General features: G+C 45.5%; 1 protein-coding gene across 1 annotated transcript in view; it reads right to left on the reverse strand.

Annotated features, from left to right (window-relative positions):
• Srgap3 (SLIT-ROBO Rho GTPase activating protein 3) overlaps positions 1 to 23,329 on the reverse strand; it is a 182,911-nt gene that overhangs the window by 38,215 nt on the left and 121,367 nt on the right. The window contains exons 5-10 of the mRNA XM_042679800.1: positions 13,834 to 14,019; positions 13,099 to 13,227; positions 11,797 to 12,018; positions 9,388 to 9,489; positions 8,805 to 9,002; positions 3,486 to 3,570 (exon numbers count right to left, since the gene is read on the reverse strand). Of these exons, the coding sequence (XP_042535734.1) occupies positions 3,486 to 3,570; positions 8,805 to 9,002; positions 9,388 to 9,489; positions 11,797 to 12,018; positions 13,099 to 13,227; positions 13,834 to 14,019 (922 nt within the window). The remainder of the gene's footprint in view (positions 1 to 3,485; positions 3,571 to 8,804; positions 9,003 to 9,387; positions 9,490 to 11,796; positions 12,019 to 13,098; positions 13,228 to 13,833; positions 14,020 to 23,329) is intronic.

Here is a 23,329-nt window from a genome sequence, read left to right on the forward strand (position 1 = left end):
TTTCTTTCTATCTTTTTTTTTTTTTTTTTTTTGGGTCGGTCATGGGACTTGATCTCTGGGCTTAGGCGCTATCCCTCAGCTCTTCAGCTCAAGGTGAGCGGTCTACCACTTGAGCCTCAGCACCACTTCTGGTTTTCTAGTGGTTTATTGGAAATAAGAGTCTCATGGACTTTCCTGCCCAGGCTGGCTTTGAATCGTGATCCTCAGGTCCCAGCCTCCTGAGTAGCTAGGATTACAGGTGTGAGCCACTAGCTACAAATTAATTCTTTACTCAGTATGGTTATGGGCTGCAAAATGACATTTTAGTCCAAGTTGGACCCTATACATACTGTGGTTCCCATAAGACAATAATGGAGCTGAAAAATGCCTATCACTCAGCTCCCATAATGTCATTGTAGTGATGCAGTTGTCATGTTTGTGGTGGTGATGGTGCAGTCTTACCCACTGTCATGTAAAACTATAGCACACATAATCAGTGTTCAACATGTCACACTTGGTAAAGACCATAAATGCCTGTTACTGGTGGTGGGTGTATTTGCTACGCTGTGAAGGTGGGACGTCATCTGTTCACAGGACTGAGAGGAACAGGAAGGAAAGAAGAGGAGGATGGAAACAAAGGCTTTAGGGCATGGAATGGAACACCAGCACACAAGGCAGCCTCTCTGACAAGGAATCTCACATGCTACCTCTCAGCCTCCTGCTCTCTAGCACCCATCACCTATTCTATAGGAACATGGGATCTCAAAATCTAAAACTCGTGAGAATTATTTTATTTACTTATTTATTTTTTGGGTCCGATCGTGGACCTGAACTCTAGGCCTGGGTACTGTCCCTCAGCTTTTCAGCTCAAGGCTAGCGCTCTACCACTTGAGCCACAGTGCCACTTCCGGCTTTTTTTTTTTTTTTCTGTTTATGTGATGCGGAGCCACAGTGCCACTTCTGGCTTTTTTTTTTTTTCTGCTTATGTGGTGCTGAGGAATTAAACCCAGGGCCTCATGCATGCAAGGCAAGCGCTCTATCACTGAGCCATCTTCCCAGGCCCTTGTGAGAATTGCTTTGAAGCCCTGTTCTTAACCTTATCAGAACACTTGAGGTATATATACATACATACATATATATATATATATATATATATATATATATATACACATATATATGTAAAATAATTGCCACATCAGTCATTTCCTACAGATTTTCTGGTCCTAGTGGCTTTTGGCCTAAAAAAGTGAAGCTCCATCCCTTTCATAGACAATGCACTATTCATCCTTGAGGGATTTCAGTAAATTGAAAAACACCCACATCCTGGGTGAAAGCCTGGAGCTTACAGAATACTCAGACCCCAGAGCAATAAAAAGTCATAGATACAAGACTCAGAGGTGATGATAAACTGAGAAATCTCTAACCAATGAAATTGTATGGCAATAGACAAGGGCAGAATAGAATGTTAACTCTTACTCCCAAGGTATGCCAGTAGCATATCATATTGTTGGGCACCTAGCAGTGTGTTCTAGGTTCAAGATGTTCTAGGTGCATTAAAAAACTCACTTGTAAATATAGGTGATCTGAAAGATCTCGTGCTTCCTTTAACTTGTACTTTCCTTGAGTTATGCTATCAAAAGAACACTTTAGAGAAATGGATGCACTAAACATGATACTTTATTTCATTTTTAAAGTCTTTTTAAATATAAGGTAGTTTGAGTATTGCTTTGTTCTACATTGCTTTGTTCATTTATATAGTTTCTACTTCATCCCTCCTAATAGAAAATAGCTCTCAGAAGACATAAAGCATATAAAGGATATTAGCCCTGAGAACCCATAAAATACCTTCATTGAGTACTAGATGTATAAAAATGAATAATGAAGCTAGGCACCAGAAAAATCACACCTGTCATTTTAGCTATTCAGAAGGCTGAGGTCTGAGGATCAAGATTAGAAGTCAGCCCAAGAAGGGCCAGAAAAAATCTGTGAGACTCTAATCACCCAGTAATTTATTCACGTTAGCTAATAATAAAAATGTATCACTAAAAATGCTCACTAATTATGACAAATACACATAGAATATAAGATGTTAATTCAGAGAAAACTGGGTAATGAGAATATGGGAACTTTGTAGTATCTTTCCAATTTCTCTGCATATCTAAAATTGTTTTAAAATAAAAGGCTCATTAAGAGACTTCTCTCAAACTGTCTAGTCTAATAAGACCCATTCCATTTGTCAAAGGCAGTACACTGGGCTTTTCCATATCCATCTCACTAGAAAAATGGCATTATGAAGACCCTAGGTGGCTCTTAAATGCTCTGATACTTGGGAAGCTATATTTTTTTCCTGGAACTTTTGCTGTTAATAAGCAGCTCAAACCGCAGAGAAGGGAGATCGGATTAATCACATCTCTGAGCAAGACATGGTTAAAGGCTAAATGAAATTGGAGGACCCAAAACTAGGAGTTATGCCAACCAAAATATTATTATTTCATTAAGGCCATCCAGGCAAGGACAGAAATGAGAGGTTGCATCTGATAATGCTCAGGGAGGAGCTGGACAGAATACGTTTTCCTCCCAGGCCAAGGATTCATCTAGATTTTATTTTTTTAAAGAGCATCTAGTTTTCTAAACCCAGATAATCTGGTTTTAAAATACACAGTAGCCACAAGCTCATAGGGCTTGGCTTTCATTACATTGTTCATGAGAAACAACCCCCAGCCTTAGCACCATAAAAACCAACTCTTACTACTAGTTTTGGAAGTTGCCTTGTCATACTTGTCCTCCCTCCAAAATATACATATATACATATATGTACACATACATACATATATATGTATATATGTATGCATACATTTACTTAGAGCAGTTCTTGGACTTTCTGTCGCTTCCTTTCCCTTGCACTATTCTTCCTGTTTTACTTCTGTCCATTATCTACACCTCTCTATAGTCCCCCATCCTACCAAATGTGGTCCAATGATGACATGTCAGGATGGGTAGGCAGAGACAAAGATGAAGGAAAAGGTCATTGCAATTAGCTCTTCTCCACCTTGAAGCTTAGTCCCCTGCTCCTTTAAGGACTAAGTCCTACCTTACATGTATGGATTTTCCTTTTCTGGGCCTTGAACACTGGCCAGGCACTCTGTTAGTACTCCTTTATCTGCTCAACAACATCGACCTAGGCCAGGGCCCTTGGATATGAGTACCTGCCTATCACAGCATGTCTATCACTTGGCTTCGGATACTTCCCAGACTAAACTAAGGCTTGTGGTTGGTTGCCTTTGATTTTCTGCAGCTAGACTGCCTCCATCTCAGCTCTGCACTCAATAAATTTTCTCAACATTCCCAGTGTGGCAGGTAGGTCCAGCACCACCAGGCCTCACGTTGCTAAGTGCACAGTTTAAGCAATTCAAGCTCATAAGTTTAAGCTGCTCAACAGATTCAAGGCCATCAGAAGATCCAGTGGAAAACACAACCCCACCAGGGACCCCCACTCCCAGACTCACCTTCACCAAGAGTCTGTTTGAGTAAGTCATGCTTGGCCTGTAGCTTGGTGATGAGGTTACTGCCATTCACATATTCTTTAAATTTCTGTAAGACACGAGGCACCAAACAGTCATACTTGCAGTAAAATAGTGACATGTGGATGCATTTGTCATTTTTATTTGGCTAAATCATTAACCTAATTGTTAGATGCTTTCACTTTAATGAATGTTTTACTTTCACTTCAAATGTAGAAATGTAAAAATGTAACTTTTTTTGTAGTACCACCTCCCTAGCAATGAGGTCCCTGCTTCCAGAATTGACCTCTGTGGTGGGGAGGCCAAAGGAAAATCAGGCCAGACTCAGGGACCTGGAATGGGAAATAGAGGCCTTTGTGCCTGCTCCAAGCTCTGTTGAGTGGCTACTTAGTCCTTGGGGGGACTCCAGGCCTTTCAGGTAGGGTTCAGAAACACAAAGGAAACCTAGGGTAATGGCAGCAATGAAGGCAGCTTTTGTCAGGTGAGGGCAGCCCTCCATACAAAGCAAAACACTTCTTTAGTCATCAAAGCTCAGCTGTGCTTCTGGGCCAATAGCAATAAAGATGAGGACTGTCCAGGGGCCCCTGAAGCTGAGGCCTGAGAGCTGCCAGGGAGAAGCCATGAAACAAGTCTTTCTTTCATCTGCCTAGCTCTGAAGGAGTAAGAGCTCTTCAAGGCTGCTAAGAGATGTTACAGTTAAAAGAAGCTCAAGCCTGTACTGGGTAATAGGTTTTTCTCTTTGTATGAATGAGACAAGGACGCAGGCACAAGAAAATGATTTTGCCCAGTTGCCACGGAAAGCCAATAGCAGGCCAGGCCGGGTCCTAGCTAGGTCACAGTTCTTGCCAAGCTCAGAGCACTGCAGAGTAGCACTGCAGAGTAGCACCGAGGGATGGAGTGCCATCTGGAGAACAAAACAGCTTCTGCTCCCCAGTCCCATCCAAAGCCCTAATGGGGATGCCTTTGTGGCTCTGTGAAATACTTTGGGCTGAGAATTGAACTGATCCCCTGCCTCATGAGACACAGAGACCAAGACGGCCCCTATGAACCACAAAGTAAGCAAAACGCCAACTAAACACAAACTGTGGACTGGGAATCTAGGCAGATGGGCAGAAATCACTGCATTTGAGCTTCTGAGAGGGAGGAGAATGGCTTGGCCAGCAAAAGAACATGGCAACTGCAGAAGCTCTGAGAAGGAAGGTAAGGAGGTAGGTATGACAGCTCCAATCTACCAGACAATCTCTCACCCAGAAATCCAATGAACTACTTGGGTCAGTGTGCGCTCACAGGGTCAGAGTGATGCCAGCTGTGGAAGACCAGGACCCCTGCGGAGTAATGTCTCCAATGCTACCCTCTTCCTGTGCAAGACAGACGCAAGGAAAGGCTCTTGGAGAAGGGAGCTGATGTACACACAAATTAAATTGGGGTTGTTCACATTGCCAATCCCAGTGGTATTCTGGCATGACCAGTTGGCTGGATAGCTATGTTCTTCATAGCTATGTTCTTCTCTCCTCTTCCCGGTTTCTTCTTATCTCTGGAGATCTGGATCCTTGCTTGTTGGAAGAGACACTTCCTGGATGTTTGTAGAACCCCTGATAGTACACACACACACACACACACACACACACACACACACACACACACACACACACACACACACACACACACACACACACACACGGGCCTCCTCATGACCTTAGGGAACAAACTGTACAAGCATTAGCATGCTTCCAGGACTGTAACTCCTCACTGTGACCTAGGACAGAATATTGACCATTTCCAGGCTTCCGCATGGTCCTTGGTGTAAAATAAGTAGACTCATGGTATGTCTCCAAGTGTGGGCAGATGATTGACTGGAAACTTCATCACCTAGCAGATTCTGCAATACCTAAAGTCTAAGTCCTCATGTCTCACCTAGGGAGGGACCACAGAGACCCAGAAGCAGGTAAATGTCTAGAGCCCCATCTCAGGGAGGGGGTTGTCTAAATGCCTGTGTTTTTGTTTTGTTTGTTTTTTTTAATCGGTTGTGAGGCTTGAACTCTGGGCCTGAGTGCTGTTCCTCAGCTCTTCAGCTCAAGGCTAGTGCTCTACCACTTGAGCTACAGTGCCACTTCCAGTTTTCTGATGGTTTATTGGAGATAAGAGTTCAATCGAGTTTCCTGCCTGGGCTGGCTTTGAACCCTGAACCTCAGATCTCAGCCTCCTGAGTAGCAAGGATTACAGGTGTGAGCCACCGGTGCCCAGCAATGCCTGTGTTTTTAAACAGGCATCTCAAATATCACAGGAATGTTTCAATTTGGTAACTACTGACCCAAAGCTTTTCAAAGATGGCTCCCATCATACTGAAAACCCTCTGATTTTAAATAGAAGAACTATTGTGTAAGCAGGCTTTTGTCCATCATTCTTTTGAGTCTCCTTAGGGTAAAGTTCTAATCATGAACTTGGAACTCATGCTTTGGCAGATGATTTACTGACTAAAGAAACTAAAAGCTTGCAGTCCTGTGGTCTATGGACATCACCCATGTAACCCACAAAAAAAAAAAAAATGCCATCAAATTGTAAGAATGAGCTGGGTGCCCGTGGCACATGCTTGTAATCCTAGCTACTTAGGAAGCTAAGCTATGAGGATCGTAGTTCAAAGCCAGCCTGGGCAGGAGACTCTTATCTCCAATAAACAACCAGAAAACTGGAAGTGGCACTGTGGCTCAAGTGACAGAGCTCTCGTCTTACACTGAAGAGCTCAGAGACAGCACCCAGGCCGAGTTTAAGCCTCACGATTTAAAAAAAAAATTGTTTGCATTAAAGGCAAATTATGTCCTTAAAAGACCCCAAATAATGTCACAACAAGAAATTGTAAGGAGTCATGCCAGGCAACCAAGTTGATAAATTAAGTTTTAAAGAAGAAAATATAATTTTTTTTTTTTGGTCAGTCGTGGGCCTTGAACTCTGGGCCTGGATACTGTCCCTCAGCTCTTCAGCTCAAGGCTAGCACTCTACCACTTGAACCACAGTGCCACTTCTGGTTTTCTGGTGGTTTACTGGAGATAAGAGTCTCATGGATTTTCCTGCCCAGGCTGGTTTTGAACTGCAATCCTCGGATCTCAGCCTCCTGAGTAGCTAGGATTACAGGCATGAGCCACCAGGGCCTGGAAAAATATAACATCTTAGTCAAATATAACTGTTAGTCAGACACACTACAGAATTATTTTGACTTTAAGAAGGTTGAAGCCCCTTCTTTCCTTCTGCTGCCCGGATTTCTTTGCTTCTACTACAAAAGTGAATTACTATTCATATACATATTCTCTCCTCTCATCTCTGTAGTCCACACATTCTCTTGTGAACACCTGGGCTCCATGTGGAAGTGGTGAATGCCAGGAATGGCATGGGCTGACTTTTGGGGATCAGCTTTGCTTCCTCTCTTAAGATCAAAGAACACTGGCAGAAGAAGTACAGTATGTGCCAACGATTGGCCTCAATAGGAATTCGGTATCACAAGGTAGAGTTGGATGTCAGAGGAGGGTAAGTGCTGATAGGTTAGATGAGCACAGTCCAATCAGCCAATCAGCACATGCAGCCTACTTGCATGTTTCCAACAACCTGCCTTTGGCATTGGCCCTGGCCCATGAATTATATTTTTGACAGCATTGCATGAAGGCCATGCTCCTTAAATCTGCTCATGATATAAGATCAGCAAGGAGAATAGGAAGGTTGGATAACTGGATGGAGGACACTGACAATCTAGAACCACAAAAGGAATCCATTAGGAAGATAACTAAATGGAAGCAGATGTAAGACCCTACTGAAGGTGTTACCTAAAGGACCTTTAAGAGGATGGAGGCCTAGCTGTACACAAAGAAGAAAGCTGGCTGATATTAGCTTTAACATAACAGAAACAAAGAATGTAATCTTAGGTCTCAGGAACAGAGTATGGTTCCTTGTATGGAAGGAATGTATATCCACTCCTCTGTGCTAGCCAGACCACTAATGAGAGTCTCACCTTTGTGTTTTGGAGACAGTCTTTGTCTGTAGCTCAAGCTGGCCTCAAACTCAAGATCCTCCTGCTTCAGCCTCTCAAGTGCTAGGATGACAGGTATACATTACCACACCCAGCTAGGAGTCTCACTTAGAGGGCACATTGGCAAATGGAACACGTTCAAGAGTTACTAGGATACAGAGGTTACTTTAAAAAAAAAAAAAAGCTTGTAAGATAAGACTGAAAGATCAGTGCATTTATCCTGGAGAAATAAAAACCCAGCTCCCAGCAACCACAGAAAGACATGTATAATTCACCCACTCTGAGTTTTCTGTGTGTCAGAGAACAGAACCAAGATCAATGGCCAGAAATCCTACTGTAGTAGATTTTTGAAGATAACAAAGACAAAGAGAAACATCATAATATCTGAAGCCAGCCCCCATCCAAACAAAAGGGCTACTCTGAGAAGGAGGAAGTTTTTAATCCTGAGGGCATTTAAACAGAGCTCAGATAACCTACGGGGAAGTGGATCAGATGGAAGACTGGTCCCCTACTACTGAATGCTCTACATTCAATAAGCCCATGTTGAACTAAAGGATCAGTTCCCTTCTCCTTGCCTCTGCTTGCCTCTGCTTGGAAAGTAACTCAGCTGGAATCTTACAGAAGGTGCTGGAAACACAAAAGCAACTGGCTTGGGTTGCTAAGGACATTACTTCCAAAGCTTATATCCAAAATGAACATGTACACATCAATTGGAGCTTATGCCGAACTTGGTAGCCACTTTCTTTGTACCTGATTTGAATAAAACGCTCTCTTTGGTTTCTTTCTAGGGTAGCAAAGTTTGAGCAACCATCACCCAAGATCAATGCCAATATTAATTGACTTTCTGCTTTTCAGAAAACCAAGCCAGACAACTTAATATTAAAAGCACGTTGGGGCAGGTGCTGGTGGCTCACGCCTGTAATCCTAGCTATTCAGGAGGCTGAGACCTGAGGATCATGGTTCAAAGCCAGCCTGGGCAGGAAAGACCATGAGACTCTTATCTCCAATAAACCACTAGAAAACTGGAAGTGGCGCTGTGGCTCAAGCAGTAACTGTGGCTCAAGCGGTAGAGCGCTCGCCTTGAGCTGAAGAACGCAGGGACAGCGCCTAGGCCCAGAGTTCAAGCCCCATGACCCACCAAAAAAAAAAAAAGCACATTGGAAGGTTCTTAGTCTCAGGTCTAAGTAACCCATAGAGTTTTGCCAATTCATTTACTCAGGCTGCTCCCCAAAGTCACAAGCAAGGGGGTCAGCAGACAGTGGGGGCTGTGGGCACAGGATGCCACTGACCGTAAAATAAAACATTTCCGTTTCCTGCTGGTTGGCTCTCCTTTTGGCGATATTGATCTTGCTCATGTAGGTCTCAGAGGCAGCGGACTTCACGGACTCTGTAGACCGGCTATGCTGGAAGGCATCGGAGACGTCGAAGTCCTCGACAGTCAGCATATCCTGCAGGGTCTGCATGGTGGCATCCAGGGTTTTTCTAACCTGGAGAAACACAGTGTACCCAAGATCCCCTTATTCTCCTCAAGCCTTTAACACTCCAAAGTCCTTTTCCCAGTATTTACCAGTTCCTAGGAGGCAGGCAGGCCCAAGATGAGCCCTGGCCCCATTACAGCCTTGTGGAAAGTAAGACAAATTACTCATTGGTCCAAGATTATATAGCTGGCTGGGTGAGAAGCTGGGATATCCAATCTCAAGCCATTATTGCATTGATTCTGCCAGAAGGACCTTGGGGCGTGCTGTGATGACCAAGGGACTCAGATGTCCAGTGTATCCTTGTCTCTTATAGATGACCCATCCTTTCATGTCTGTTCTACAGCACAGATGGACTCCCCAGAACAAGCCAGGCCATGTGGAAACCTTCACTCACCTCCTCATTCTCTATCTTGAGTGTGGCCAGTCTGGACTGCAGCTGGTGGTACCGCATGAGCAGCTCCGTCTGCACCGGCTGCTGTGCACTGACCTGGCACACCTGCAGGAAGAAACCTGCTATAACTTCAGCTGCCCAGGGCCTCCTCATCTTCCAGGACCAGGACAGAGGCCACCATTAACATCCTCTCTATAGCCAAGGATAAAGGCTCAGCAAGGTGAGGTGACCTGTCCCTGGGCACTCAGCCTATGTATGGCCAGATGGGAGCCAGGCTCTTCCTATTCCAGAGACCACCTTCTTGCTGTGGCCAGAGGTGCCTTCTCAGTCATGATCTTCTTTATGTGTGCCATGATTATGGGCTTACAAAGAGATACAGCATACCTTTATTAAGTGAAACGAATTCATTGAATTCAAGGCAGGAAGTTGTAGAAAGAAAGCAAGTGCCTGAGCCAGGTATGGTGGTTCATTCCTATAATTCCAGCATTGAAAAAGCTGAGGTCAACTTGGGCTATACAACAACAAGACTTTGCCTCAATAAAACAAAAAATAATGATAGGAAGAAGGAAGGAAGAAAGGGAGGGAAGGAGGAAAGGAGAGAAGGCAGGAGGGAAAGGAAAGATCAATAGAGTGTTCCTGTTGCCCATAAGAACATGGCAAGCATGGCTATACATTCTCATAGCTGGTTGATGGGTAAGGGGAAGGAGGGAAGGGCTGAGAAAGCACGGTTGGCTCTCTGTCTGTGGGTTCCACATCACACGTTCAACTAACCAAAGATGGAAAAAATGTTGAATATGCACATACTTTTTCTTCATTATCCCCTAAACAATGCAGTACAATAATTACTGTTGTAGTGTCTACTTACTATTAGGTATTGTAAGTAATCTAGACGTGATTTGAAGTATAGGTTATATGTAGATATGGTGCCATTTTATATAAGGCACTTGAGCGTCTTCAGATTTTGGTATCCACAGAGGCGCTCCTAGAGCCAGTCTCCCATGGATACTGGCTGCACTATTTTCCCCTACGGCTTTTGTCCAGGACTCTGCTACTATCTGTAGGCAAGGCTAGCTGGTATGCTTTAGGATTTTACTCTTCTAGGAACACAGCTAAGATCACAAGGACTAGCAGAGCTCTGCTGAAAAAGTAGAGCTTTGCCAACACGGACTGGGCAACCCAACTTTACAGTGACGAGTGGCAGCCTTGGACTAGCATTTTCAGGGCTCGGTGATGGACCACAGGGCAGACACGAGGACAGAGGAATGTGACAGGAGCAGCGGCACTGCTCTGCAGAAAGTCTCTCACCTGCAAATGAAGCGGGACAGAGCTGTGCAGAGGGCACAACACATGCCATCTTTTAAGATGCCTCTGCCTCCCCGACCCCCAATCATCAGATACGTGGATGGGCCAGCTGTGCTCCCACTGGGATGCAAAGGCTAGCTGGCTCTGCTACCCTGCTGGTCTGGGTCCCCTCAAATCCCAGAGGGAGGAATGATTTGGAAAAGCTCAGAAAGCTATTTGCATCAGAGATTTTATGGAACTTATAGTACTGTAATGGGGAGAGTAATATCATGTCTTCCCATGTTTTATTCTTGTCATTTTCGGCTACATTAAGACACTGAGCAGCACAGGCCCTGAAGGAAACTTGGCTGTCCGGAAGGTCAAGGGCTCACAGCACTGGAGGCAGCAGGACGCTGACGAAGGTGTGGTTGGAGTGGCTGTGAAGCCCGCTGCTGTGTGAAGTACCCCAGGAAGAGCAGACTCTTTCCGCGCAAGCCTGGGTTCCAAGCCTTGGCATCTACCACACATGCTAGGGAGGGATGGTTAGGACGCTGAGATCCTGCGATTCTATAGTGGACGCACTTGAGTCAGCAAAACAAAGATGTCAGTGGTGGTTCCCCTGCCACCCCCCCGCACCTTGCTGGAGAAGCTCTGAACCAAGAACCAGCTCCTAGGCCTCTGAAATGCACCCAGGGCTACTGTCCTCCTTCCATCCATGCCCTGCCAACATGGGAGAGCATGGACACAGATGTGTTGTCAATGTGTCCCCCATAAGTTCACAGGTAAGAAATGTAACTCCTAAAGCCATATGTAATGCTATTTGGATGTGGGGCCTCTGGCAGACAATCAGAATCAGAAAAGCTCATGAGGATGGGTATTGGTAACTTTGTGAGAAGAGACCCAAGTTCACACACTTGCTGTAGATCATGCGGTGCCCTGCAGCACTACATGATGGACCAAGAAGGCTCCTACCAGATGCTGGCACTGTGCACTTGATCTTCCCAGTTCCCAGAACTGTGAGACAAAGCAACCTCTGTTCTTTCTAAGTAATACAGCATCAGGCACTTTGTTACAGCCACAGAAACCCAACTAAGATGCAGCCACAGGCATGAACCCCTGCAGAAAACTTACCTCATCCCCCATGTGGGGCTGGAACTCAAACTTCAGCGGGGGGCAGAAGACCTGGTTACACATGTCCATGACTGTGTGCTTGTCGCTCCGGGAGTCCAGGTTATCTACTGCGTTCTCAATGACATCCAGCCCCTCATGGCGAGAGGTTTCCAGGTTGTACTCAGCAGAGAGGTAGGTCCGGAAGGTGCGCGCCAGGCTGGCATGAAAGCCCAAGTCACAGCACTTGGGGAGAGGCAACAATAGCAGGGGTAGGAATGAGAACCAGGACAGTGACTTATGCTCACTTTAGAGCACTATAGAAGCCTACCTACCACACAAACCACACCAAAACCTTCAAAGAATGCAGGGGAGGGGACGGGGGCTGAGATTTGGGCAACAGTAGAGCTTCTTTTGGCTGCCCAAGTTCACCACTACCCTTTTATCTCCAAGATTTCACACATGTATCTCTTCTAACACAAAAGTTCCTCTTTTGGCATTTGTTTTCTAAGCCCCTTCCTCTGGAAGCCTTCCTTGGTGTTCTCCATACTCAAGAGCCTGGCTGCAGAGGTTCCCCCAAAGCTTGAATGGTGATTATGGGTCCCCTCTACAGCCAAGGAAAAGCAGTGACTGCTGCCCTGCCTCCAAATTCCAGAACAGCACATAACAGGTCCAGAGCAACCAGTGCCTTAAACGAAGTAAGCACCTACAGGGGAAGATCTCCCATCTGCTCAGGAAGCAGAGGTGAGAGAGAGAGCTGCTGCTCCAACAGAGTGGACGTAGAGGCCCTCCCTGTCACTGCCCCCATCAGTGTCCTTCCTCCAAGCCCAGGTGTCCTCTTGAGAGCCCCGCACAACTGGCACTGCTGAGTCCGTGTTCACCCTCTGCAAACTACCTGGTTCCCATGGCAACGTCCCCACACAAGGCTGACCTGCGTCACCATCTTCTTTCCCATGCTGTGTGCCTGGCTGGTTGGACCCAGGGGACCCAGGTTGGACCCTTCACTGGCATCCTAGGAAGTCCCCAGAGTGTTGTGTGTGACTCTCCCACACTCAGCAAAGGCCCTGATGCAGAGGCAGCGTGGGAAGTTCTCACTGAATACACGACTGGTCAAGACAACTGTGAGGATCTGGCAACGCTCACCTCCCACCCATGGAAATAGCAACCCGTAAGGTAACATGGCCTAGCTGCAAACACTTCCTGCTCTTCTGCTCCAGCAGGGCTCCAAAAAGCCTGAGCACCTCCACTGTCAGCAGAAGACCAAGGCTGACCCCTCAGCCGATGAGGTGCAGCCCCACTCAGTCCTCAGCTCCCCAGGGAACTCACATCAATGAGATCGGAGACATCGTGGATGTAATATTTGCTGATAGCAGCATTGGTGGCTGCCAGATTTAGTAGGTAGTCATTCCGGGCCTTTGTGCATTTCAGCTTGTTCTCCGAATACTTGGCCTGTCTCTGAAAGGAGAAAGAGCAGGTATCAGAGCTGAGCCATACAACAGGGAGGTCTGCGATCTTCTCAACAGCAACTGAGAACTTGGTCTAAAGTGACAACCTCATCTAAAATGTCCCCCATGCCCTTGCCTACTCAGTGTTTTCTTCATGAGGCCTTCTCACCACCTCTCCATAAACCATCTGACTGTCAGCCCATCAGTGTCTCCCACCAGGAAACTAAGAAATCAGCAATGAGAACTGCCTTGCTTGTTACTGTTGGGTCTGCAGTGCCCAGGATAGTTCTGCCCAAAGCAGGTCCTCAGGGATTCACCCCAGTATTGTTCTCTCTTGCTGGGACATGCCAAGTTCCAATTGGCCCTTGTCCTTGACCCCAGCCACCCAACTGTCTTCTGAAACAAGCCCTGATATACATTAATTCCTGTCAGCTGAGTGCCTCTGTTCTCTGGTGGCTGAGTCCTGGCCAGGCCTAACCAGCACTAGTAGGAGCGTGGCCAGCCTGCTTCCTTCAAGACACTGACCTCATGCAAAGGGGAAGGGTTAAAGCTGTCAGCTAAGTGCCTGATTCTCCCCTTTGTATGCCCCACTTGGGAGAGCCCTGCCAACACACACCTTCTCCTTCATCTTTTCAATCTTCTTCACAGAGCTGCGGCGCTGGGGCCGGTCCTCATGCCGGAGCAAGTTCATGCTGAGCTCTCCTGATTTGTTGAACTGCTTCTCCTCCTGCTTCTCAGCCTCCTTCAGCTTGCTTTCTGCGCTGATGCTCTCCGCATGGTACATGTGGTAGGTTTTCATGACCTGGGGACAGGTGAGTGTGAGAAACCACCAGTCTATACTGTTTCTCTCGGCCTTTCCCTTGGGTGCTGCACCATACCTGTCCCTGCCCTCTTTCCAGCACACACACTGAACACCCTCACTTCTTTTTTGCACAAACTCTGAGTACTGGAAATAATGCTGATTGTGATTACTAGCAGCTTCAGCATGACCATCATCATCAAGTCCTACTAAGCACCAGGCATGAGCTGACAAAGAGAAAATTACGAAGGGTGAACACAGCCCAGAGGCAACAGGAGGCTTGGCTCTTCCTCAGTTGTGCTCTATAGACCTGTGAGTGGTGATTCTGTATCTTCCCATCCTAGTAGTGGGAAAGACCCTTCCCGCATACTCATCTGACTCCTTAGGGAACATCCTTCTTATAAATAACATCCTCCGTATAAATAAATTTCTCAGTTAAGTATGTGGATCTGCCAGCAAAAGGCTTATTATTACATAAGCTAACAGATATTCTATACCCTGTGGAATACACTCGTTGGCTATAGAAAGAATCCTATAGAGTAAATTCCACTTTTCTATTCTACTTCCAGAACACAAGTTGGCTAATGTTTTAACAGGAAAAAGTTCGAGGCAGAGATTTCACACTGAAAACCTCCCAAACTTGCAAAACAATGCACAAATAGAAAATGCAGTCAACTTTTCCTCATGGATCTTGGTAGAAAGAGCTCTCTGTCTTCTGCACATTTTGGGTCATGTGCAATTATCTTTTTCTCCTACTCCTACTCATCCTATTCTCCATCAAGCCAAACTTCCCAGGACAGACTGAGTGTGCTCCAAAGATTCCTTTCTTGGAGAACACAGCTCTGAGAACCAGACGGGCCCTAGAAATACCTCCTTGCTGGCTTCATCCATTCTGTAACCCAGTTTCCCTAAGCTCCTGTACAAACAACTCAATGAACCAGAAAATGTGCTGTACCCAATGCATTTTCGACACCTAGTGGCCAAAAGAATGGCTGCAGGCTTCGAGGGAGCCAAAGCAGATACTTAATTGTTAAGAGATCTCTATGTCTGCTCTGGTCTGTCTCCTTTCCCTTCACATTCTCCTCTGTCCCTCCACATTTGCAGATGCACCTGTTTCTTTCCCTCAGCACCAGATGTTGCTGTTCATTTCCAGATTCCACCCTTTCTGAGTTCAAGGATTCTTGCTACAAGTACCTTTTCTACTTCAGCTCCAAGTCTACTTTTGTCAATCACCCATCTATTGTCTGTGGTAGGTAGTGCAGAGAAAGAAAGACAACCTCTATTTGCATCTCAATCTTCCTATCTAATCATCGGTGAGCAAATCTATCCAATCACCCAAGGGCAGTGTCCCACCTGGGTGTGCTCCCCTCCTACATTTGCCTTGGCCCATTTCACTCTTCCTATTTTGCTTGTTTTCTTTCACTTCTCTTGAACTGCAGAGTACTCATCCTATTCTCCAACAAGCTAAACTTCCCAGGACAGACTAAGTGTGTTCCAAGAATTTCTTGCTTGGAAAACACAACTCTGAGAACTTAGGGAGCCAAATTCTCATTGATCCCACAGATTGCTGGACACAAGGACAACTCTGCTGCCCAGGGTGATATGACAGACAGCTGTCCTCAATGAGGGAGTCTCTCTGAAAAAAGTTTATTTATACCAGAAACCTCTAGCTGTTCCCTTTATTTAATTACAGTTATCCTTTGGTATTTATGGAGGATTGTTTCCAAGACCCCCCACCGATACTAAAATCTGCAAATGCTCAAGTCCTTTATATAAAACAGCATGGTATTTGCATATAACCTAAAAATGTCTTTCTGTATACTTCAAATCTTCTCTCCCTGACTTATAATACCTAATACAATGTAAGTAATATAATAAGTCGTTTCATATTGTACTCTTTAGAGAACAAAAAGAACAAGGAAAAGGCTTGTACGTGTCCAGTTCTGACACAATTGTTTTCTGACTATTTTCAGTCTGTGGTTGGTAGAATCTGTAGATGCAGAACCAACTTGATACCCAGAGTTGACTGTGCCTGAAACACAGCAAGAGGATCACAGTTCAAGTCCAACCTGAGCAAAAAGTTAGCAAGATCTCTCCAATTAATACCTAGTATTGTGGTATATGTCTGCCGTCCCAGCCACACAGAGTATAAATGGGAGGATAATAAATTGAAAGACCCAGGGGAATACATGAAATTTTATTTGAAAAATAACTAAAGTGAAAAAGGACTGGGGGAGATGAGTCAAGTAGCAGAACACTGGTCTAGCAAGAGCAAGACTCTATGTTCAAACCCCAGTACCAAACAAAAGAATAACAACAAAAGGAAAGAGAAGGAAAGAAGAAAAAGGAATAGCAAAGGATGTGCATTCCTAAATCACATAGGAAGCCAGGCAGAACTGAGGCGGGAACATTGCTTTTGATACCTAAGCCTGCCTGTTCTGGAATCTCTGCCCTTCACTGTGGAGGATGCTTTGCATCCTCCCAAGGTTCCCAGATCCTGAAACAGGCAAGTGCCAGTGGCGCTGTTCTTCAGACCCTTATTTAAGTACAAAAGCAAATAAACAGATCCGGACACTGACAGCTATGGAGAGACACACTGGGGCACAATAAGGGTTAGTTGTTATAAAACAGCTTCTCAACAAGTCAAACTATACGTGCCTGCTCCACTCCACAGGCATGGCCTAGAAATCCCAGAATTTCAGTCTGACAACCCATGTGGCCTATACAACTTATTTTCCATCTTAATTTACTCATCATCCATGTTTATACATTATCTTAACCTACTAGAATGCCAACTCCTGAGGGCTAGGACCTCATTCATAATCATAGAGCAAAGAATGGTAGTCAGCAACTATGGATATTTATTTACATGTCTGAGTGAATGAATGCTTGGTTGGATGAATGGATCCACAGAGCAGTGGACTTACGAGTACGGTTGATTGGCTGGTCAAGTGGATAGACAGGTAGAGGGATAAATTCGTAGTGCAGGGTGGATAGATGGTGGTGGGTGCATGATGAGGCAAAGGGAAAAAGAGAGGGAGAAAGAGTAAAATGAGGGAGATACCGTTGGGATTCTATCTTGGGATTCTATCTTGGGATTGAGGTCAGCCCTAGCACCATCATTCAATATTTAGCAAGCAGTAATATTCCCAGGTATTATGCCAGGAAACATTACAGTCTTGTAAAAAATACTACAGTATTGCAATGTTACAGTATTACAATATTATCGTATGTATGATATATGGAGTCTCTACCCTGATGTAGGGCCACAGTCAGTTCTACAAGTGATTATCCTATAATGTAATGACCACTCTGATGAAGGGGAGTACACAATTCCATAGGAAGACATCCTGGAGGTGGTGACATCTAAATTGACTCATGAAGGGAGAACAGTGACTTGTAAGTGGGTGGAAGTGAGCCCTGAGCCCAGGGGAAGCAAGAGCCAAAGAGGACAGAGAGGACAGAGAGGACAGCTTCCACAGATAGAAGAGCCTCAGGTGACTGCTGGAGCCACGGCTGCATCCCACCCCAGCTGCCCCATCAGAGGACATGTGTTGTTCTTAGTCTGAGATCATCTAGGTCTCCAGTAACAGTTTCCTGATTTCCTGAATCCCCAAAATTCCCCTCCAGTATTCCCAGGGACCATGGGGTTCATGAGAAACTGACACCATCTCCAATCCTGGGATGGGCATGAGGCCCAGGCCTGGCTAATTGGCACACATCATGTTAATCTGGCCATATGAGTAGGGCTCAAGGTCTGAACCAGGCCAATTAGAAGCAGCCCTGGGGCTTTGCTGCAAACACTAGGAAGGGAGCCTTCTCTTTCTACTGAAAGGAGGAAGGATGCCATTGTGAAAGCTTGCAGTGCTGGGGACAGTCTTTGTCACCATATGGAAGATGCCTGATAGATCACGAAGCCCACACAGAAGAAAACAAAGCCAAAAAAATTTGGACAAGGGACATCCAACAAAGGAAGGAAGGGTGGAAGGGAGGGAGGGAGGGGAAGGGAAGGATGGAGGGAGGGAATTAGGATAAACAGAGGAAATATAGTTCTACTGCCTTGGATCTAGTGAGTATATGTACTAGATGAGGAAATGATTGTTATGCCTCAATGTTTACATATTTATTGCGCACTTAATGGGGTTCCAGGCACTATGCAAGGTGTTTAAAATGGTGTGGAAGACAGCACACACTCTCTTGACAAGGCAGATAATTAGGCAAGTGTGTGAACCCCTGTGCCACCTATGCTGGGGCTACCTGTTCATGCGATTCAACACTTGTCATTTTTCCATATCTAGTACTATGGTTTGAATGTGTCTTGCAAAGTGCAGGTGTGTGAAAATTAATCACCAATGTAACAATGTTGGGAGGTGATTAATGATTGCAGATGTAGGTTAGTTATCAGAAGAGTGTGTTTGTTATAAAATCGAGTTTGGCCTCCTCTTGCCATCTTGCCTTGGTCATTCTTGCCTCCTGCCTTCTGCTGTGGGATGGTGTGGCAGGAAGGTCCTCGCCAGCTTCTGGCACTGTGCTCTTGGACTTTGTAGAATCCATAATTATTAAGTTACATATATCTGTTCTTTATAAAATACATAGCATCTAACAGTTTGCTATAGCATCACTAAATAGACTAAAACAGCCACTAAATAGATTCAAAAGATAGGCCTCCTTCCCTTCTAGATGTGTGTGAGTATATGCATGTATATGCATGTACACGTGCGCGCACGCGCGCACAAACACACACACACGCACGTTCAAGCACTGCTCAAAGCAGTCCTGTTCCCAACTAGCCAAACAGCGCAGTAGCTTACTAACACCGCTGTCTGGCCAAACAGGGAATGGGGATTGGGGGGGGGGCATGGTGGTGTTCCTTGCTGGAACCCTGATGTTCTATTCAAGAGGTGGCCTCCTGAATGCCACCCCTCTGTTGTCTTGGATGTTCGGTGCCTTCATTACCACACCTCTTCTGTGTTCCCTCACTCTGTGTCAGATTCCCCAGTGGGATACTACCCCAATATGTAACCACGTCTCCTCATGCAAACACACCAATGATCAATAAGTGCATTTGGACCAAATATGTATTCTTCAAGGGACTGGAAGAGGTGACCAGGCCACCCTAGTCCTCTGAGGACCAGTTCCATTCTGGGCTAAAACTGTGCACACACTCTTGTGACAAGCAGGCAGAGCTCCCCTGAGCGAAACATGCTGATGTGACAATCCTGCCAAACTGTCCTGTCTAGACATACATCTCACCTCTCTCTCAGAGTGGTGTGAAGACAAGAGCTTCAAAGGGTCCTACAATTAGTCCTGCTTCCCTGCTCACCCCACCTTCATGCCTCCAATGAGGCAGCGCAGGCCCACAGCCCAGCTAACTTGTGCTGGGTCAGCTTCCTGATGCATGAGAGGGGAGTTACTTGTGCAAGCAAGATAATTTCCAGTGTCACCACCATTTTATTAACCTCTTCAATGGCCTTGGGATCTTTCTGGTACATAGAAGGAAAGATGCAGTGCAGTGCTAATGGGCCTGTAATGCTTTTCCACTGCTGCGTAGCAGCTAGGGCCAGGTTGAACAATGCTACCTGGGTTTCGATATGCCATGGAGCCCTCTTTCTATACTACTTGTCTCCCATTGGCTCTAGACACCTCCTTCCAAATAAATGGCCCTTGGTCTCTGCAGGTTCCAACTCTTCAGATTCAGAAAACTTTGGCAAAAAAAAGGGGCAGAAAAATTTGATTTAAAAATTTGCTTAAACCATACAGAATAACAACTATTTGCATATTTTTACATATAATTTTGTATTAGGTATGACAAGCAATCTAGAAGTGATATAAAGTATATAAGGGATATGTATTGGTTCTATGTAAATATGGCATATCCTGCAAGACACCTGAGCATTTACACATCTGGGCATCTGTGAGGAAGGCTGGAACCAATACTCTGTAAATACCAGGAGACAACTGGAGTAGATACATATTTATAGAAATAGGTTAGCACAGTTACTCAAGAAGCCTGAGGGAGATGTTTAAGCACACATTCCGGCATAGGCGTGGATAGGTAACTCTGGCCTGATGATCTGTGCCTCAGATCTGTCATTCCTAAAATGGGGGTGGTATTATCAGGAGGAAGAAATGGGTCAGCCCACCTAAAGCACTCAGACCAGTGCCTGGCTATAGTTCAAAGGGAGATGCAGTCCCACAGGTAGGGTGGGTTATGCTGATTCGAACTAGGTATGTGGTGTGTCCTGACATGTGCTGTTCGGTGGATAAAACAGCTCTAGTAGTAGACTGCACTAAGTAGGCACTGACAAGTAAGTAACAGGGGTAGTAACTTGACAGTGAATCAGGCAGTGGGAGACACACTTCTCGCCATCCATCTTTCTGTACTGTTTAATTACTGCTATTTTGTTTCTTGTTCTTTTTCCTGAGTGCACACATAATCCATTTCTAAATTTAAAAGTAAATGATTTTTAAAAAGAAAGATCCTCTAGTTAAGTCTGGCATGTGTAGAATGGAGCAAGGCCTGAGGACAGCCAGCCAAGGAGAGGTGATTATTCTTTTTCAGGCAAAACCTGTAAGACTCAGGTTGACCACTGGCAAGGGAAGCTAGAGAAGAGAGAAAAAGGCAGAATTAAGAGGAAAAATATGGTTGCCTGGTTCATCCATGAGAGATGATGGTGTAGCACAAATGCTGGCCAGATACCAAGCTGCTCTGTGGGTATCCCTCTCCCAGCCGCCGCTGGATGAGGAGGTAGAAGTGTGCTGGGTTCCAGGGAAGAGCTGGGCTCACAAGGTTCCCTGGCAGGGCCATGAAGGCAGCCCATCTGTCTCTAAATCCTGTGCTCTTGCTAATGCACATGGCTACATTTTACTAATGGAGATGAGGGGGGAATTTGTTTAAGAGAAAGTTATAGGCAACTTAAAGAGAAATATTAAGTGTGAGTACCTGATGGTATATTGAAGCTGTGGGGATTGTACCCCTGAATGCCATTTTACAAAGGTAGACCAAACCCTGGTTAGTGGGTTCCTGGGGTAAAGTCCTTTCTACACATGTCTCCTAGAGCTAGACATCAGGAGAGAGACACCTTTGCAAAGCTTTGCCTGGAGACCCACAGTAGATTTCATACTCCTGTGCCCAGTGCATAATCCAATCAAGGCTTGAGTCTATAAAAGGTAGAACCTATTCATTACTATCATTAGTGCCTACCTGCCACCATCTGATGCTGGGTGTGGATGTTCCTGGGCCTCTCTACATGGAAAAGCAGCTCTGGGCCCTCCTACAGCCTGGACTTGAAAGGCAGGCTGGGCATTATTGTCTGGGCGAGCCTGGGCAAAGCTACTGAGCACAAATGAGGAGCTGAGATGCTGGCTGGCTAACAGCATAACAGATAAATCTCACTGAAAAACCTAAACATATTTTTAGTTGAACAATGAAAACAAGAGTGAGCTTCTGGCTGTTTGTTGTTTTGTTTGGGTTTTGTCTCTTCTAGAGGGATTGGCACAGTGATTTGAAATCTCATTCTCTGCCCATTTTTCCTCCCAAACTACTATGTGATCAAAGGCTATATAATGTGTTGAGCTGATGTGGATTCAGAGAAAAAAGAGAAGTTGTATGAACACTAGTGTATAAAGAGTCTGAGCATGTATACATGCATGCATGTGTGTGCATATGTGTAAATGGGTGTGTGAACATGCACGTCCAGTTAGACTAACATGCTTTAGACATTTAAAGGCTATGAAGACTGGCAGAGGGAAGGCCTGTTAAATGAATGAATGAATGAATGAATGAATGAAATGCCTACCCTTGGAATCTCCCTCTACATTGTTCCTGTTTCCAGGTAGACAGGAACCTACTCATATCTTCCTATGTATTTTAAGTTGTCTCTAGATTAATTATATATAATACTGTGTTATGCTATATAATGGTTGCTCAATTGTAACATATTGTTTAGTAAAAATCCTCACATGTTCAGAACAGAGATATAATTTTAAAAAAATCTCCACCTGTGGCTGGTTGAATACATGGATTCAGAAGGCCAAGTGTACCAAGACTCAGAATTCAGTCAACAACAAAAGATTAGGAAGGTGTTATTGGTACCCTGAGACACACTCCACTCCCCTCTCTCCCTCCCCCACTCCCCTACACTGCTGTAACAAAAAGAGAGTGTGCTGAGAGTCACTGGGCCTCCTCCCTCCAGCCAGGCTACCTTCAGCATGGCAAGAGTTGCCTGTCTGAGTGTGTGATGCCAGTGGCATTTCCATCCAGCTCCCCTGCCCTTGGGATAGCAGGGATAGCTATGAATGTAGGATCTGCTGGATTCAGGACCCAGGGCATCATGAGGGGTACAGAGAGGCTGCCATCCTACTGATCCTTAACACCTTCCTAGTGCTGTTCAGTCTTCAAACTGCAGTCTTATGCTGCTCCTACCTATACCTCCTAGGTAGGTAGCTGGGGTCACAGGCACGTGTCATCAGGTCAGGCCCAGCTTATTTGTTGAGATGGGAATCTAACTTTTTCCTTGGGCTGACCTCCCTATCTCTCAACCTCTTTTTTTTTTTTTGGGAGGGGGGGGTCGTGGGTCCTGAACTCTGGGCCTGGGCGCTATCCCTCAGCTCTTCAGCTTAAGGCTAGCGCTCTACCACTTAAGCCACAGCGCCACTTCCGGCTTTTTTCTTTTTGCTTATGTGGTGCTGAGGAATCGAACCCAGGGCCTCGAGCATGAAAGGCAAGCGCTCTACCACTGAGCCTCCTTCCCAGCCCAGCTCTCAACCTCTTAACTAGCTTGCCACCACACTCAGCCTTTCATTTTTATAGATTGGGAGACTGACACTCAGAAAAGCAAATGCCTTACCCTAAGTCCTGCAGCTGACTGGAGTCTGAACCCCGCCTTCCTCTTAAGCTCCAGACCCTGTGCAAATGCTCTCAATGCTGAGGAGCCAACCACATGCTGGCTCTACCATATACAACTTTAGAAAGACAGTAACAGCCAAGAGAGGGAGCTTCACAGGCCTGTGGTTCTTTTCCCTTGTAACAAGGATTTTCAAATGGAATTTTAGCAGACTCCCTCTACTTGCACTTTGAATGAGAAGCTTTACAAGGAACCCTGGTACATAACATAATAGTTCTAGGTGTTGCTCTGGACATCATAGGGCTGAGGGGCTGGCACCCCACTTGCTGCTCTCTATTTCCTCTCTAAGGAAGCTAACGGCAGCTCAAAGCAGTCTGGGAGCTGGGACCCCACAGACCCACGGTGCTTACACTCTTCACTCACTTGCTTCTTTCACGTAACCCCCCCCCCCCACCTCATTCCAAGCA

This window comes from Dipodomys spectabilis, unplaced genomic scaffold (genome assembly GCF_019054845.1).
Source record: "Dipodomys spectabilis isolate Male_0828 unplaced genomic scaffold, ASM1905484v1 ptg000054l, whole genome shotgun sequence".
In the NCBI taxonomy this organism is placed as follows: Eukaryota; Metazoa; Chordata; class Mammalia; order Rodentia; family Heteromyidae; genus Dipodomys; species Dipodomys spectabilis.